The sequence below is a fragment of the Lissotriton helveticus genome, chromosome 8 (assembly GCF_964261635.1).
Source record: "Lissotriton helveticus chromosome 8, aLisHel1.1, whole genome shotgun sequence".
NCBI classification, from domain to species: Eukaryota; Metazoa; Chordata; class Amphibia; order Caudata; family Salamandridae; genus Lissotriton; species Lissotriton helveticus.
In genome coordinates this window covers 273,528,502-273,542,609 of record NC_136069.1, presented here as the reverse complement: position 1 = coordinate 273,542,609, position 14,108 = coordinate 273,528,502, and the positions used below count along the sequence as shown (strand labels likewise).

At 40.1% G+C, this 14,108-nt stretch overlaps 1 protein-coding gene across 1 annotated transcript in view; it reads left to right on the top strand.

Annotated features, from left to right (window-relative positions):
- The window catches only part of GUCY1A2 (guanylate cyclase 1 soluble subunit alpha 2), a 1,287,229-nt gene that overhangs the window by 1,207,010 nt on the left and 66,111 nt on the right, over positions 1–14,108 (top strand). Inside the window, exon 7 of the mRNA XM_078655976.1 lies at positions 11,315–11,469. Coding sequence (XP_078512102.1) covers positions 11,315–11,469 — 155 coding nt within the window. The remainder of the gene's footprint in view (positions 1–11,314; positions 11,470–14,108) is intronic.

The window sequence follows — 14,108 nt, the reverse complement described above, 5'->3', positions numbered from 1 at the left end:
AGTTTTATATCTTCACTGATGGCAGAAAAGTGCTTTCAAATAAAATCAGAAGTCAAATGCAAGGTTAAGTAAACAGTAAATAAACAAAGATACACAGAAAGTCAGGGTCATCATGGCAGATTGATTGCAAAAAATGTGCACATATCAGTTATGGGCGAAAGCTTAGTTTTAACCATTGCCTGAATGAAAGAAGGGTTGGTTGAGTTCTGAGGTCAATGGGCAAAGAGTTCCAAAGACTGTTGCATCACCTATGATAGTTTGGTTTTGCTCTTGTGAAACTTTGAATTCTCTGGGGCTGAATACCAAGGGCCTCTACACTCGTGGTGGTGGCCCCACACTTGTGGTGGGGCCCGCACTTATGACAAGACCTCTGAAATGAGAAACAGCAGTGCGGAGGTCCCGTCAGGAGTACTGAGTCCCTTTGTAAATCAGGCCCTCAGTTTCTACATTTGTTAAGAGTTCTTCCTCAGAAGATCTTTGACGGCTGAGATACGAAGTAAGTGAACCAGTATTTAGCGATCATTTTCCAAATGATAAAATCAGACATTCATCAGAGTTTGTCATTTTTATTACAAAATTAATCATTCTGTTATGCGTAGTAACAGGATTTATTGCAGGGGGCACAACATGGTGCATTGTTTACGCCACTGCTGCTTCACAAAAAGTGACGCAACGGCAGTGCAAAACGTTGCAAGTGGCTTGTAAATAAGCCCCTACGAGTTTTGCATTTGGGAACTGGAGAGCATATGCATTTTTACCACTTTAACCTATATCCTGACCTTCGTAGCCCATAATTGGAAGGTAATTTTGAACTTGTAAAATATTTATGGGGTATAGTTACATACAGTGTGCATTATTAGTTTCCCAAATGCCAGGCCAATCAGATCGATGGCCTGCATACCATAGGATGTGCAGTTTGAAGGCTGTAACAAGGGAATTCTTATTCTTGTATTGAGGAAATTAAGATGGAAACACAATATTTTTCTTTGTAAATAAAAAATGCATCAGATGAACTTGGAAAATGCAGATTAATCTTCTGTTCTGGAATTTTAGGTGAATGCTCGATGTACAGGTTTCCAGTGTTTGGTTAACATGTGTCTTTGTCATAGATAGAAAATGCAAGGGTCATTAGGTCGAGCCTTAGCCAGTGCACAAGAGCTGCTCTGGCGATGATCTGTTGTAGAACAGTACCATAGAGAAGCCCCACCCATATTTTTCATTGGCTTGTGTCTTTATTCTATTGTTAATGGAGGCTTCTGATTCCTTAATTGGCCTGTTAGTCCCTCCTTAGTACTGCCATGCCGTCATTTCTATCCTCTCATGGCTACTCAGCCCTTTACTTCAGTTCTTACATGGTACGTGTTTTTTTAGTTTTGTAAGCACTATTTTCTTTATTGAGTTTGTCCTACTTCAGGCACCACGACGTGTTTTGTTTACATGACGTGCTTTGTTTACATTCAGTGCGATGTGTGCGTTTTCACTTTCAAATCTGTCAGGACAATTACGACCACTTGTTTTTTTTGCTTTGAAAGTTTCATTTGTTGAGACGTTTGGGCAGGGCCCTTGTCCATGCCACTCGGTCTACCGCGACTATCGAAGGAGAGGCCCAGTAGGGTGAGAGATATTACAGGCAGGCAATAGCGTAGGTAGAGCGCATTATCCATGATTCCAGGAAGCCCTGTGAGGCGGCGTGAGCTGAGAAGAGTGGGCAGCGGTATGTGCTGAGCTCGCTGCCCATGAGAAGAGCTGGAAATAGGAGCGGGCAGCGGCATGTGCCGAGCGTGCTGCCCATGAGGAGAGCTGAAAATAGGAGCGGCATGTGCTGAGCGGGCTGCCCGTTAGGAGAGCTGGAAATACATACGGTCAGTGGCATTGCCCCTGGCAGGGAAGATGCAGTCATGACAGCGGGCAACTTGGAGAATGGCAATGCTCAGGAGAAGATGGCGGCAAGCTTAACAGGGGCCCATGGAGCCAACACAGTGGCATCAATGGGGGCGTAGAATAATCTGAGCATGAGCTCCTGCATTATCTTTTAATTGCCAGCCGCCCCATTGTGGGTCGGTGTTGGCAGTGGTACCTCCGAAATGGTTGATAACCTCAAGTAGTGGAGGTAAGTGCAACAACAAGGCTCTGGTTAGAAAGAAGGACGTGGGGTGCAGCATAGCCTTTGGTTCTCAGGGGTTAGAGGTGATGCCTAAAAAAATATTTTGTTAATATGAAGGTTTTCGCCTATATTATTTTCTCGGGCCATATTTATGTGATCTTATATGTATTTTCTACGTGATGTGGCAAGAGAAGGCGAGCACTCACACAGACTTTAAAGGTGTTTTAGACAACAACATCTAGCTCTCTCGCCCCGGCCATTGTTCCTTTAATGATAATATAACCAAAGGGGACAGAAAAACCAAGCAGCAGGAGTACATTCCTTCCTTCGGAAGCAGGGAAGCACATTTTGGAGGATCTGATTAGGTCGTGGGATGCATCATTTGTCTGAATAATTGCTCTGCACCTTGGTTCAACACACACAGCCAAGATGGCACAGTAATAAATGATCGCCGCGGGATTATTTCTTGCTTTTATATGCCACCTCTCCTTCGTCAGCTCCATCTTTCTGAGCTCTTTTAAATCACCCAAAAGGACGGAGCTGCCGTTTGTTTTCCACTAGGTTATCATATATATCTTATATTGTTGTTAGACTAAAGAGTATGAATTCCGTTCATTCCAGTGCTTTAAATGGGCCGGTACTGTCCGGTACGGAGTACCGGCACTTTCTTATTTTGAGAGGGAGAGTATCGGTACGTCTCAAGAGAAATGTTATACTTTTAATTGAAGAGTAAGAAACAAGCAAATACTCTGGTACAGAGTACCTGCAATTATATTTTTCCATTTCAAGTACTGATTCATTGTACCGACATAAAGGCACTGATACAGTACATGTTCTTTGCCCAAGACAAAACAAAAAAGCCAAAGTTGTTGAATACAGGCTTAAAGCGCAGTCCTAGCGGAGCCCGCACAGAAAACCAGACTCACTGCTCAGCGTTTTCTTCAGCACGCAGAGTTATGCAATCCTGCACATGGCAATAAATGGATAGTAACCTTTCTGAATTGCTACTTAGCAGGAACGTTGTGATGGTATGGGGAGGGTCTTGTAGATAAAAGGGTCAGAGTGCAGAAAACTGCTGTGTGCAAGTGTTTGACAATACATGGACAGATTTAAACACAAACACTGCACTCACACTCATCGCTTTAATCAATGTAATCAATGTAACCCTGACGTTATTACTAATGACGGAACATCACAAAATGCACATATTATGGTGCATCACACTGGCAACATGAGCCCTTGTGATTTTGATGGTGATGTTACTCGGTAACAGTCGAGCAAACATGAATATGTGCTACTTAGTTGAGCAATGGGCTACATTTTCACTTTGTAAGAACTGTGCATACATTGGCATTATAGCATCATACTCCTATGATCACAACATGACATGCAGTGGCATTAATGTATACAGTACAGTTTATTCAAGCTGCAGTCCATAGTGATAAATGTCACTAGGTTCAACAATGTTAAGTTTGAGGTACACATTGACCTACGAAATTCAAGACTTTATTATTATAATTTTTTTTTTTTTAAAGATTTAATGTTTGTAGGATCTCTTTTTTGTTAAAATCAAATCCACGAAGCAAGAAAAGGGTGCCGAACTGAAGGCTGTTTCTAGGTGTCCCTGTGGAGATGTAAAGGGACCTCTATTGGGCACATAATGTTCCTCACCCTTACTTATGCTACTGCTGGGATATTTGTTAACAAAAAAAACTAATAAACCTTATTATTTGCAGCGCTATTAGCTCAAACATTCAGTAATGCAAGACCTGTGCATTGCAAATGCTTATTTTTGTTTTGTCGGTGGATCAAATATTTTATTTTTGAGAAATACATTCTTACAGAATGTAACTTAGACTTTCGAATTCATTAATACATAACATTTAAGTATATCATAAAAACACCAATAAACAAAACTAAATAACATTATTACAACACAGCACAAAGACACAGATTTATAAACAAACAAACAATGAAAGGTGACATTCAGTTTTTCCAAAAGATGTACACCACTTTTACGTTTCTAGATTTTATTGTGTATTTTTAATTAACCGGTATGGAATAGCATGTTCAGAAAAATATATGTGAAGCAAAAAAAAAAAAAAAGGAATATTGTTGTCTCTTGTCTTGTGCAAGTCCTGTAGAGAGCGCTTTCAAAAAGCCAAGAGAATTGAAAGCAAGTTACTTTCCCAGCACTCACAAAAGTGCAAATTCTAAATCAGAAATTGTAATACAAATCTACAATATTTCCTAACCTTACATAGGTAAAATTAATGATTGTTCCTGCTTGAATCACAAATACACATTTTCTGCTTCTACTTCTGCTTTATAAATCAGCTAGCAGCTGGGAGATGTGTTCATTTGTATCTGTAAAGAATTTGCAATGTCTTTCCTTGCACACTCTTTGCACAACCCCTTGTCAGCCTTCAACTGATGTCCTTTTCTTGCATACCCGTTCCAACTTACTTGGGCATACGTTGTACATTCTTCGCCGTGTGTTCCGTACACATAAAACACTCTTGAGTACAAAACGTGCACGTTTCTTTTGTGAATTGTATGTATTTAGCATATGCACAAATTAAGCAGGTTTTTGTTGCACAGTAAAATGAGGGACAGTTTATCCTTTTACACATAGGCTCATGTTTGAGTTAATTTGTTCCATTCCACCTAAATGACATACCTATTGAATTGTCAGTCACCCCATGTTTTTATTGTTACCTGTATATTAGGGATAAACAACAAGGTTGCTCTCTGCATAGGAGGCACAGTCCATCGTGCTCCCTGGATTAGCTGTTGAAAAAATGTTCTGATTAAATATTGCTTTAATGGAACGTTTAGGGCTTTGACATAAAACCTGCACACAGACCACTTTCAATCTGAGGAAGAAGGTTTTTTGTATAAATCCAAAGAAAAAAGGCTTACTACGATTCCCACACCTAGCTAGAATTTCCTGCCAGGTGAAACACCTTCCTCCCAGAAGAAAATGGCCCAGCTCTTTGAAGCCATTAATGCTCCCAAACCTTAAATGACTGGATTGGATATGTTAACCTAAAACTTTACATTCCTTTACAGCAGATATTCATACCCAGCCACTGATATAAAGATACTGTAGTCTAATACGAAGGTCTTGTAATGTCTTATACCTTGTTCTTTTTGGGAGTTTGGTCGTTTTTATGAAGACCGGAAGCTGTGATCCTGCTTCCTTTTCCATTCTATAAATAATAAAATCATCTAAGAATGCCCTTGAATCCGATATACAAACCAAAAAATTAAGGAGAGAAACTTCATAGTATACATGTTTCTGGGGCAATGCCAACCCACCCTAATTTATTCCCAGTTGTAGGACTGTAAATTTAACTTTGGGTGTCTTTTTGTTCCAGTGAAACTGTCGAAAAAGAACATCCAGCTCTTTGTAGTATGCCGAGTTGATTTTTATTATCAAATTCATAAATAAAAAAACTAATTTTGCCCAGGGCGGCCCGGACAATAAGAGTAAAGGGGAGAAGAGACCATCTATTAAGTAGATCCCTGATTATTTTATGATAACCTCATAATTCAGCTTATAGAGTTCAACATAGGAATTAGTTATGCAAACTCCTAGATATGAAATAGGATTGATGGAGACCACTGAGCAATGTAACCTACCAGGGAGATTATCACCTGAGGTGTGTTGAACATCTGGGTTTCTGTTTTAATATGATACATTTTGAAGCCTCCAATGGATTGAACTGCTCAAACTCACCCAAAACTGTACTTACATTTAGTTCATCAGGCCTGAGATACAAAATTATATCATTAGCAAATAATTTGAGCATGTCCATACCTTCAATTGGGGCTTTTATTCCCTGATTAGCCCTTATCCGGGCTCCCAATGGTTCGATTAAAAAGGTAAATAGTACAGGCAACAAGGGAAAGCCCTGATGAGTTCTATATATTTATATCTATAATTCCGAGCATGCTGGAGTTCAAGAAAATTAAGGCCTGTGCAGCATGGTATATATTATATAGCATATTAATAATTACACTGGGAAACCCAACCCTTTTTTTAGAAAAAACAGTATCCAGTTACGGTTAAATGCTTTTTCAGCATCGACCATCATTATAGATGCTGGTATCTGATTAGTATTAAAGAAATTGATAGCAGGTATTAAAAAAATGGTATTAGCAGACATTTTCTGTCCTGGCAGAAAGCCAGTCTTGTCTTTATGAATAATTTTCTGGGCATCAGGCATGATTCTGTTGGCCCAGACTTTCATTAAGATTTTATAATCGGAATTTAAGAGACTGTTAGATATGAGTTGACGTCACACGATTCTCCCTTTTTTAATACAATTTACAATAATTGATTCCTTAAACATTTGGGGTACCTCTTCACCATTTTTCACTCCATTAAAGAGCTCCACTAGAAACTATATTAATTCTTCCTGAGAGACTTTATAAAACTCAATTGGAAAACCGTGGTTCCAGCAGGCCTTTCCTGATGGCATTGCGGCAATCACTCAATGAAATTCTAGTGCTGTGAGCTTAGCCACTAATTCCTCAGCCTGATAATTACCATTTCCAGTAAATTGATATCCGAAAAATACTGATGTATGGCTTCTTGTGAAACTGTATATTTAGTGGCATAAAGTTTTTTATAGTGGGCATGGAATATTTTTGCAACCTCTTCCTTATTAAATGTCAGAACCCAGACCTGGGTTGCTGTAATTCAGTAACTAAAGCAGCTTCCTGCTTCACTCTGGATGACCAAGCCAAGAATCTTCCCACCATCTGGCTTTCTTCATAAACTTGTTGATATGACCGAGAATTGTTTATCTCTTCCAGGACAAAGAATTCCCTCATTCTTGTTTAGTGCTAGACTGCTGCTGCTCCATAACAATTTCCTCAGACGAAGAGGTTGCCCTTAACTGAGCTTCGGTATCAACTGCAATTTAAAGTTCCAGAAAACGTGCCCTCCGCCTCTTAGATTGAACGACTGACAAAGCCATCATATACCTGCGGGTAGCCATCTTGAAGGCACCCTAAACAGAGAAAAGTGTTGTGGTATCCTTATTCATCAGGAAAAAAAATGTAATCCATATTTTCATGTTTATGAACGATTCCCCGTTGGAAAGAAGGAGAAAATCCCTCTGCCACCTGCATTTTGCAACTCATAGAGTCTAGTTCTATTTTAAGAGAGATGGCAAGATGGTCAGAAAAAGAGTTTGCCCATATTTGGGAGCCGAAAAACTGAAGAGAAAGAGATATAAGAAAGTAATCAATACACGAGGCAGACCGGAAATGCCGGAAATAATAGGTATACTCTGACATTTTCGAGTGGGTTCTATGCCAAGGATCGCTGAATTGATAATCTTGAATCATAATATCCAATACCTTTTTAGATATAGGCTTAAATTGTTTTTCAATTTTATTTGCGGTATCCCATGCTAAATCCTAGATATAATTGAAATCCTCCCTCAAGTATTATCTGACCTACCACTCCTCTCATCAGGTGATTAATTTTAATAATACATTTAGGAATGTCTACTGTTGGGCATTATAATTGAAGTGATTACAGACAGAACTAGTACCTTGGCTGTGATCAATATCCACCTACCAAATGGGACCCAGTCTAACCGTCGCCCAAGATAAATTGCAACATCCCTCATGGCAAGGCCAGCAGAAGCAAAATATGCCTTTACATAGTTCTTGGGACTGTATCATTTTGGAAAATTGGACTTTAAGTGAGTCTTTTGAAGAAAAAATATTTGAGATGCCAAAGAGGTAAGCCACCTAAGTAAATCCCCTTATTATTTGCTATTTGTAACCCCATTTACATTGACCAAGATTATGCGTACTTCAACCCCCATTATAAAAAGACCACAAAGAATTAATTTTTTTTGCTTTCCATTTTCTCTATTTTTTCGACAATACTGTCCTAACTAAGATTCAGCTCTTTTTTAATATTCGTGCCCCCCACCACCAACCCCACACTGACCCCCCACCCAGGACAGAGGGGAATAGCCCACAGTACCCCTCTAAACACCCCCTATCAGAGCACCTAGATAGACGCTCCTGCTGGGTGCCATGTTGGAGCACCCTGAGTGGGGAACCCACCCCAACTCCCACACAAAAACATACTAGTAGATCTCTTCAGCTTTAATTTAGCCTTTTCTCACTTTTTCCCTCTCTCCTCTCAATCTGCCTCTTCCTTCCCCTCTCCTTCTCCTCTCTCCTCTTAAACCGTCGGTGTAGAGATAGATTGCAACAATTCTAGAGCTTCTTCGAGATATGAAATGTGGCATTTACTAAAACCCTAAGTTTAGACTGCTGGGTGATTGCAGCCTGTGCACCCTGGGCCTTAAATAAATAGAGGAGTTTCACAAATTCCTTTCGGCGCCTTGCAGCTGCAGCAAACTTATCACAAAATATTCAACAACATGGTACTTCATTCATTGAAAATTGTTTTTTTTGGATGGCTCTGGAGAGTATCTGTTCCTTGACATGATAGTCGGCAAAATTGACCAAAATCGTCCTGGGCCAGTTTGAGTTTGGAAATGGATGTGCCGGTACCCTGTGGGCTCTTGTAAGTGACAAGTCACTTGAAATTTCTGGCATCACATGATTTTTGATAAATGTCTCAACCCATTGCACAATTTGGGCCCCTTCGCAGCCATCTGTAGGTTAGAGTGTTCCAAATGGTTTTCCAGGTCATCAATCTTGTTATGCAACGACAATTTGTCTTTCCTTATTAGATCCGCCTGCTGCTGCAAGATAGCCATTCAATCTTTAAGCTGTGAGATTCTATATTCGGCCTCCTTTATCGTACCTGGGAAGTTTGCTTCAGCTTCCTCGATTTTCATCAGGCAAAGCTGCAGGGATGCGTTTATATCTCGTATTTCACCCAGTATAAGAATTAGCATTGTTTTTAAATCCCATTGCTGGACCTGCTGAATAACCGGTGCTAATATCGGCAGCTGAATCCTAGAGTTACTTTCCATTGTAGCATGCAGTAGTATCCTGCTTGGATCTGGTAGGAAGGGCTGAGGTAACAGCTGCAGATCCCAGGTACTCTGGTTAGGAAGATAGATCTTGGGGTTGCTTTCAATCGCAACCTGAGATTGCACTTGTGAGGTTGCGGCCACCCTTGGATCTATTACCAAAGGCTAACCTGGCAACTGCAGACCCATTATAACACTCTGGATTTAGGAGAGCAGTATGTTTTGGGGAATGGGCAATGGCTGCCATATTTAGTGAATGGTTATTCTGCTTGATCGTAGAAGGCTCTGGAAGGATGGATGTTGTCACTTTAGTTTTTCAAAAAGTGAATATTCTTTCGGCTTCCCTTGTACAGCATTCATGGAATGATTGCATCGTATCTCAGTAGAGATATCTTCCTCTTTTAGTGCCCCTGTGGGTGCCGTAAATGCTGGCTTTAATGTGTGCTAGTGATCCTCCCCGTGCACTCACCCTTCATTCAAGGATATGGTTAGCTCATTTTGAACGGGGCACTGGAAAATATGCGGCAAGGCCATCTGATCAGACCCGACCGCCAGTCCCTGATCCTCCAACTCTGCCTCTGAGCCTAAGGGGCTATTTACTGCTGTTGACCCACAATGTTATTACTGGCCTTGCTGCAGCAGATGCTGACTTCATTTGCGCAGTAGGTGATTTAGTTTTAAGACTAGTGGCATCAATATTCCTTATTCTTGAAAACATGAAAGGCTTTCCCATTGCAGATATTTTTTTTTATCCTGTGGGCAAAATTTGATGGGTTCTGAGAAGGAAGGAACACCCAGCAATGCAATCCCAGGGTACCTTTTTAACTATAGCACCCTTGAATGGCAACACTTGGTGTGAAACCTGGTTTACGCTCCCTACTGCCTTTTAGATCCTCAAGTTTGCAGCAAAAACAAAAAGTAAAACACACCATCAAGGTGCTTACTGGAAATTTCAGCAACTATGGTCTCTAAGTCAGCCTTTAAGATGTTGTCCAGGCCACCTTCCCAGTCTGCCAGCCACAGTAATGAGCAGCGAGAGTATCAATCTTTTGCCATCAGATTTGGAGAGAGAATCAGCACTTGGATAATCCAGGGATGCCAGGAGCCAGCCAGCACCCAAAAGGGCGATAGAAAAGAAGAGGAGAGAGGAAGAAAAAACGTTTTTAATGACGGCCAGTCACAGCCAAGTTGCCTATTCCAGGCGCATAAACATCAAGACACCAGCTGCTACATAGCATCAGCCGATATTTTTCTTTTACTTTCCTTCTCCCTTTTTCTTTTTTTCAACTAGCTACGGTAGTAGAGAGTTCCTGGCCGTGGAGCAGCAAGACAGAATCATGCCAGAAGCCGCAAAGCCATGGGGAGTTGTGGGATGGGGGGTGGGGGGTGGAGTGGATCACCTAGCGGCAGCGCATGAGCCTGGGTCGGCCTGCCCTGCTTCTTCTCTTCGCACATTGAAATAGAGTCATAGCTAAAGAAAAATGTGTAATCTTTTCCCTATAGCACAGAGAAGAAAGCAGGAATAGAGACCTCATGGCTGAGGGACTGTAAATCTGAATGAAGTGGTTTGTGTGAGCGATGACTAATATGTAAGAGTAAAGAAGAGTCCAGGGTTTATAAATGTGGAAGATCAAAAAAGTGAGAATCAAAGAAGAGCCTGGATCAGTGAAGATGCTAAGTGAAAAGGAGAAAAATTGTGTAGAGGAGCTTGTCTTTCAGCCTTAAGTGAGTGTTGGTAGCGGAGATCCAAGAGGGCGCACAATAGATTGATCAATATGTTGTGGCCACATGTATGGAATATATTTAACAATGAAGTGTACTACCAGTTGTATATCCACAGGATCTGTTGGGATCTGCCTCCGGCTGGATGCTTTGTCTAGTGGCAAAGCGGTTGAGCTAGAAGCGATTGCCCTAGGTTTGAATCTTAGTCTTGGCACCTACTGAAAATATTGTGATTCTAGGCAAATCACCTATTGGAACTCTGCCTATAAATGCAAAAATACAAAGCCAAATTTACAAATATTTCAAATGTAATTATGTAATATGAATATTTAAATCCCAAATTGTTGCATGTGATTTTTGAACAACATTCAACATCCCCCACAATTTCAGTGCTGTGTTGCTCACAGTGAGGTTTGCCCTTTATAAACTGATTCATACATTTAAACAATATCAAAAGCATATGATTTACTTTGGATTATATGGCCAATGAGTGCATTTTTCCTTTCAGATGAGGATTGGAATTCACTCTGGGTCTGTCCTGGCTGGAGTTGTCGGTGTCCAGATGCCACGGTATTGCCTCTTTGGGAACAATGTCACGCTTGCCGGCAAGTTCGAGTCAGGAAGTCACCCCCGTCGCATCAATGTCAGCCCAACTACATACCAGTAAGTCCTAACCATTACAGGATTATTTCAATGCATCACATTCCAGAAGGGAATTGTTAATTGTAGTGGTGGATCAGTATTCTTGAGTACCCAAGAAATTGATGCTTACATGCTTATGCCAAAGAGATTAAATTAATAGTAGATTTTATTTAAAAATTATCACAAACAAAACAAAGGTCCGTCTTGATTGATATAGTAGCCAAATAAGCGTTTTTTTAATATCAGAATTTGAGCAAGAAATAATGTAATGATATAACCTTTTCGCCGCTGCAGACATTCCGCCGGGGTGCGGTTGAATCCGACGCGTGTGCAGATCGGATTCTTCTTTGCGTTTAAATAATGTCATTTAAAAACAGATTCTCATGATTTTACGAATTTCGGGTCAACAATTTCTTTTGGTATCAACTCTTTCTGTATCAGCTATGTGTCAACCCACAGAGCCGTTGGGGTTAGCCCAATCTGTCATATCTGCAATTATTTTATTATTGTGAAAATGTGAATGCACCACCGGGGGCATTATTTTCTCTACATGCGACTTGCATGGATGTTAGGCCTATTTAAACCTTAATTTTTAGCCAGCATTTTCTTTTAATAGCAGGTACGTCTGGCAAACATTTTAAAGATAAAGTCTCATTATAATCTGAAATCGAACTAATATATGCTATTAAACTATTCTGGTTGCTATTCTGGTTCATATATAATTTTTGTGAAACGGAGGTCCCAGAATCTTGTTCTGATAAGTTGAAGGAAATAGTATTTCCACTTTAGTATTTTCGCTTCTGGTTCAATTAAGAGACTAATGAGTGATAAACAAAACTGTTCAGTCCAATACATTTTAGACATGTACATTCCTGTAATTAGTATTCACCTCTATTTACATTGTACACAAATTAATATTGGCCATGGTCAGAATGGCATTGTCCTGTAAGGCCCCCTTTGGAGCCCAGTTTCAGTTCAATTTAGACCTCTTTTGTGAGGCCCCTAAAGGCAGCAAGCTTGAGGCTCACATCCTGATACTTCTTGCCTGCTTAGACTGACTCATTAAGACAATAAAGGAGTTAACTATGTAAAATATTTGAGCCAATGATCTTCACTATTGAGTAATATTCCGATAGTTAGTGGTTCATTCAACATTGGTCAAATAAGATCTTCTGAGCCAATACAGAAAGGGCCCAACCAACCCCAAATCAAGCATGGCAAGAAAAAAATAAGCCACCCAGCAGAAGATGCTGGGTCATACGTGCTGCACACAAAAACACAGGCAGCATAATTGTTTTTTTTGGCCCGTTATGCACAAAGACCACAACAATCAAGAGATGCTTCAACTTTGCTTCTTGACCACTATGAAAACTTCTTGGTGGCATTCCATCATTATTTAATTGGTTGTTTTTATCTCCAATACTGAATGGCAACAATAGTTCAGTTACGTTCAAAACAAAGTTTATTTGGACTATATAGTCCTTAAACATAGAAATCTGTATAAAGTACGATTCATAAAAATCACAAATTACACCATAAAACCACATCATAAGATTCATGTTAAAATTATTCATTATTAACTTCCATCCCTAAAACATCCTAAGTTTAAAACAAAATACATTATTGGGCCCATTTCAAATTACTTTTATCTTATTTTGAAACTTTCCCATTGGGCATAGCTTTAAATCCTGCACTTCCAAGGCAAAAACAATAATCCTTTTTCAGCCATGAATCCTACCCATATCCTGTAGGCAAGCGAGCTTGAGGTGCTAGTCACATATCAGAAATTCTTTTACTTATTGTATAAACCTTCCCAAAGCAGAAGCAATTTCTAAATCCTTAATTTCCAGTAAAAGTTATGCTTCCTGTGCCCTGTTTTTTGTACTATACTTGATACAAATTGGGCGTAAAATGTATTTCCGTATTTCTAAAACCATTTGGCAATCTAATAAAATGTCTACTAAATCACATGTTGTTCCCAGAGAACAGTTACATTTCCCATTACTACTAATCATTACTCTTTTTACTTCATAGTTGTTATAACAGGGGTGGTCGCCAATTCTCAGTTTTAAAACTTCTCTTCTCAGTCTTCGGCATGGTAATCTATCGATGTACGGGAAGTTGGCTTCTTTTTGCCATGAAGAAGCCATGCAGCATACTGAATTTTTCTCCCTGAGGTACTCCTGGCCCTTGTCTCGATAGGTTTCTTTGCCAAGAGACCTAAGTTCTCTCCTTTCAACCTCAATTTGTAGGGTCAGGGGACTAATCTTAAGCCTCAACATTTTACAAGCTTTTATCAGAGTTTTTCTTACCCCTTTTGCCCATGTTAGATTACTCCTCACTATCTTGTTCTTGCACCACTGTGAGACTTTATTGTCCTTACCTAGTCCCTGGCGCTGCCAGAATCTTAATGAAGCCGTGCAGACCGCAATGTTCCAAGAGGTGATATCTGTTTCTAACCTCACCGCTTGCACCATTGAGGATTTTGGCAAAGATAATACATTTTTTAGGGCCTTCCCCTCTTCTCAGTCCCATCCAGTTTTCCCACTGTCAACAATAACACACAAGAGTTGCTTAATTTGTAAGTATCTCCCACATTTTCTCTGGGGATCGCTTTGCCAGAGGCAAGCACGGGTATTCTTAGTGAAACCATCTTGCAC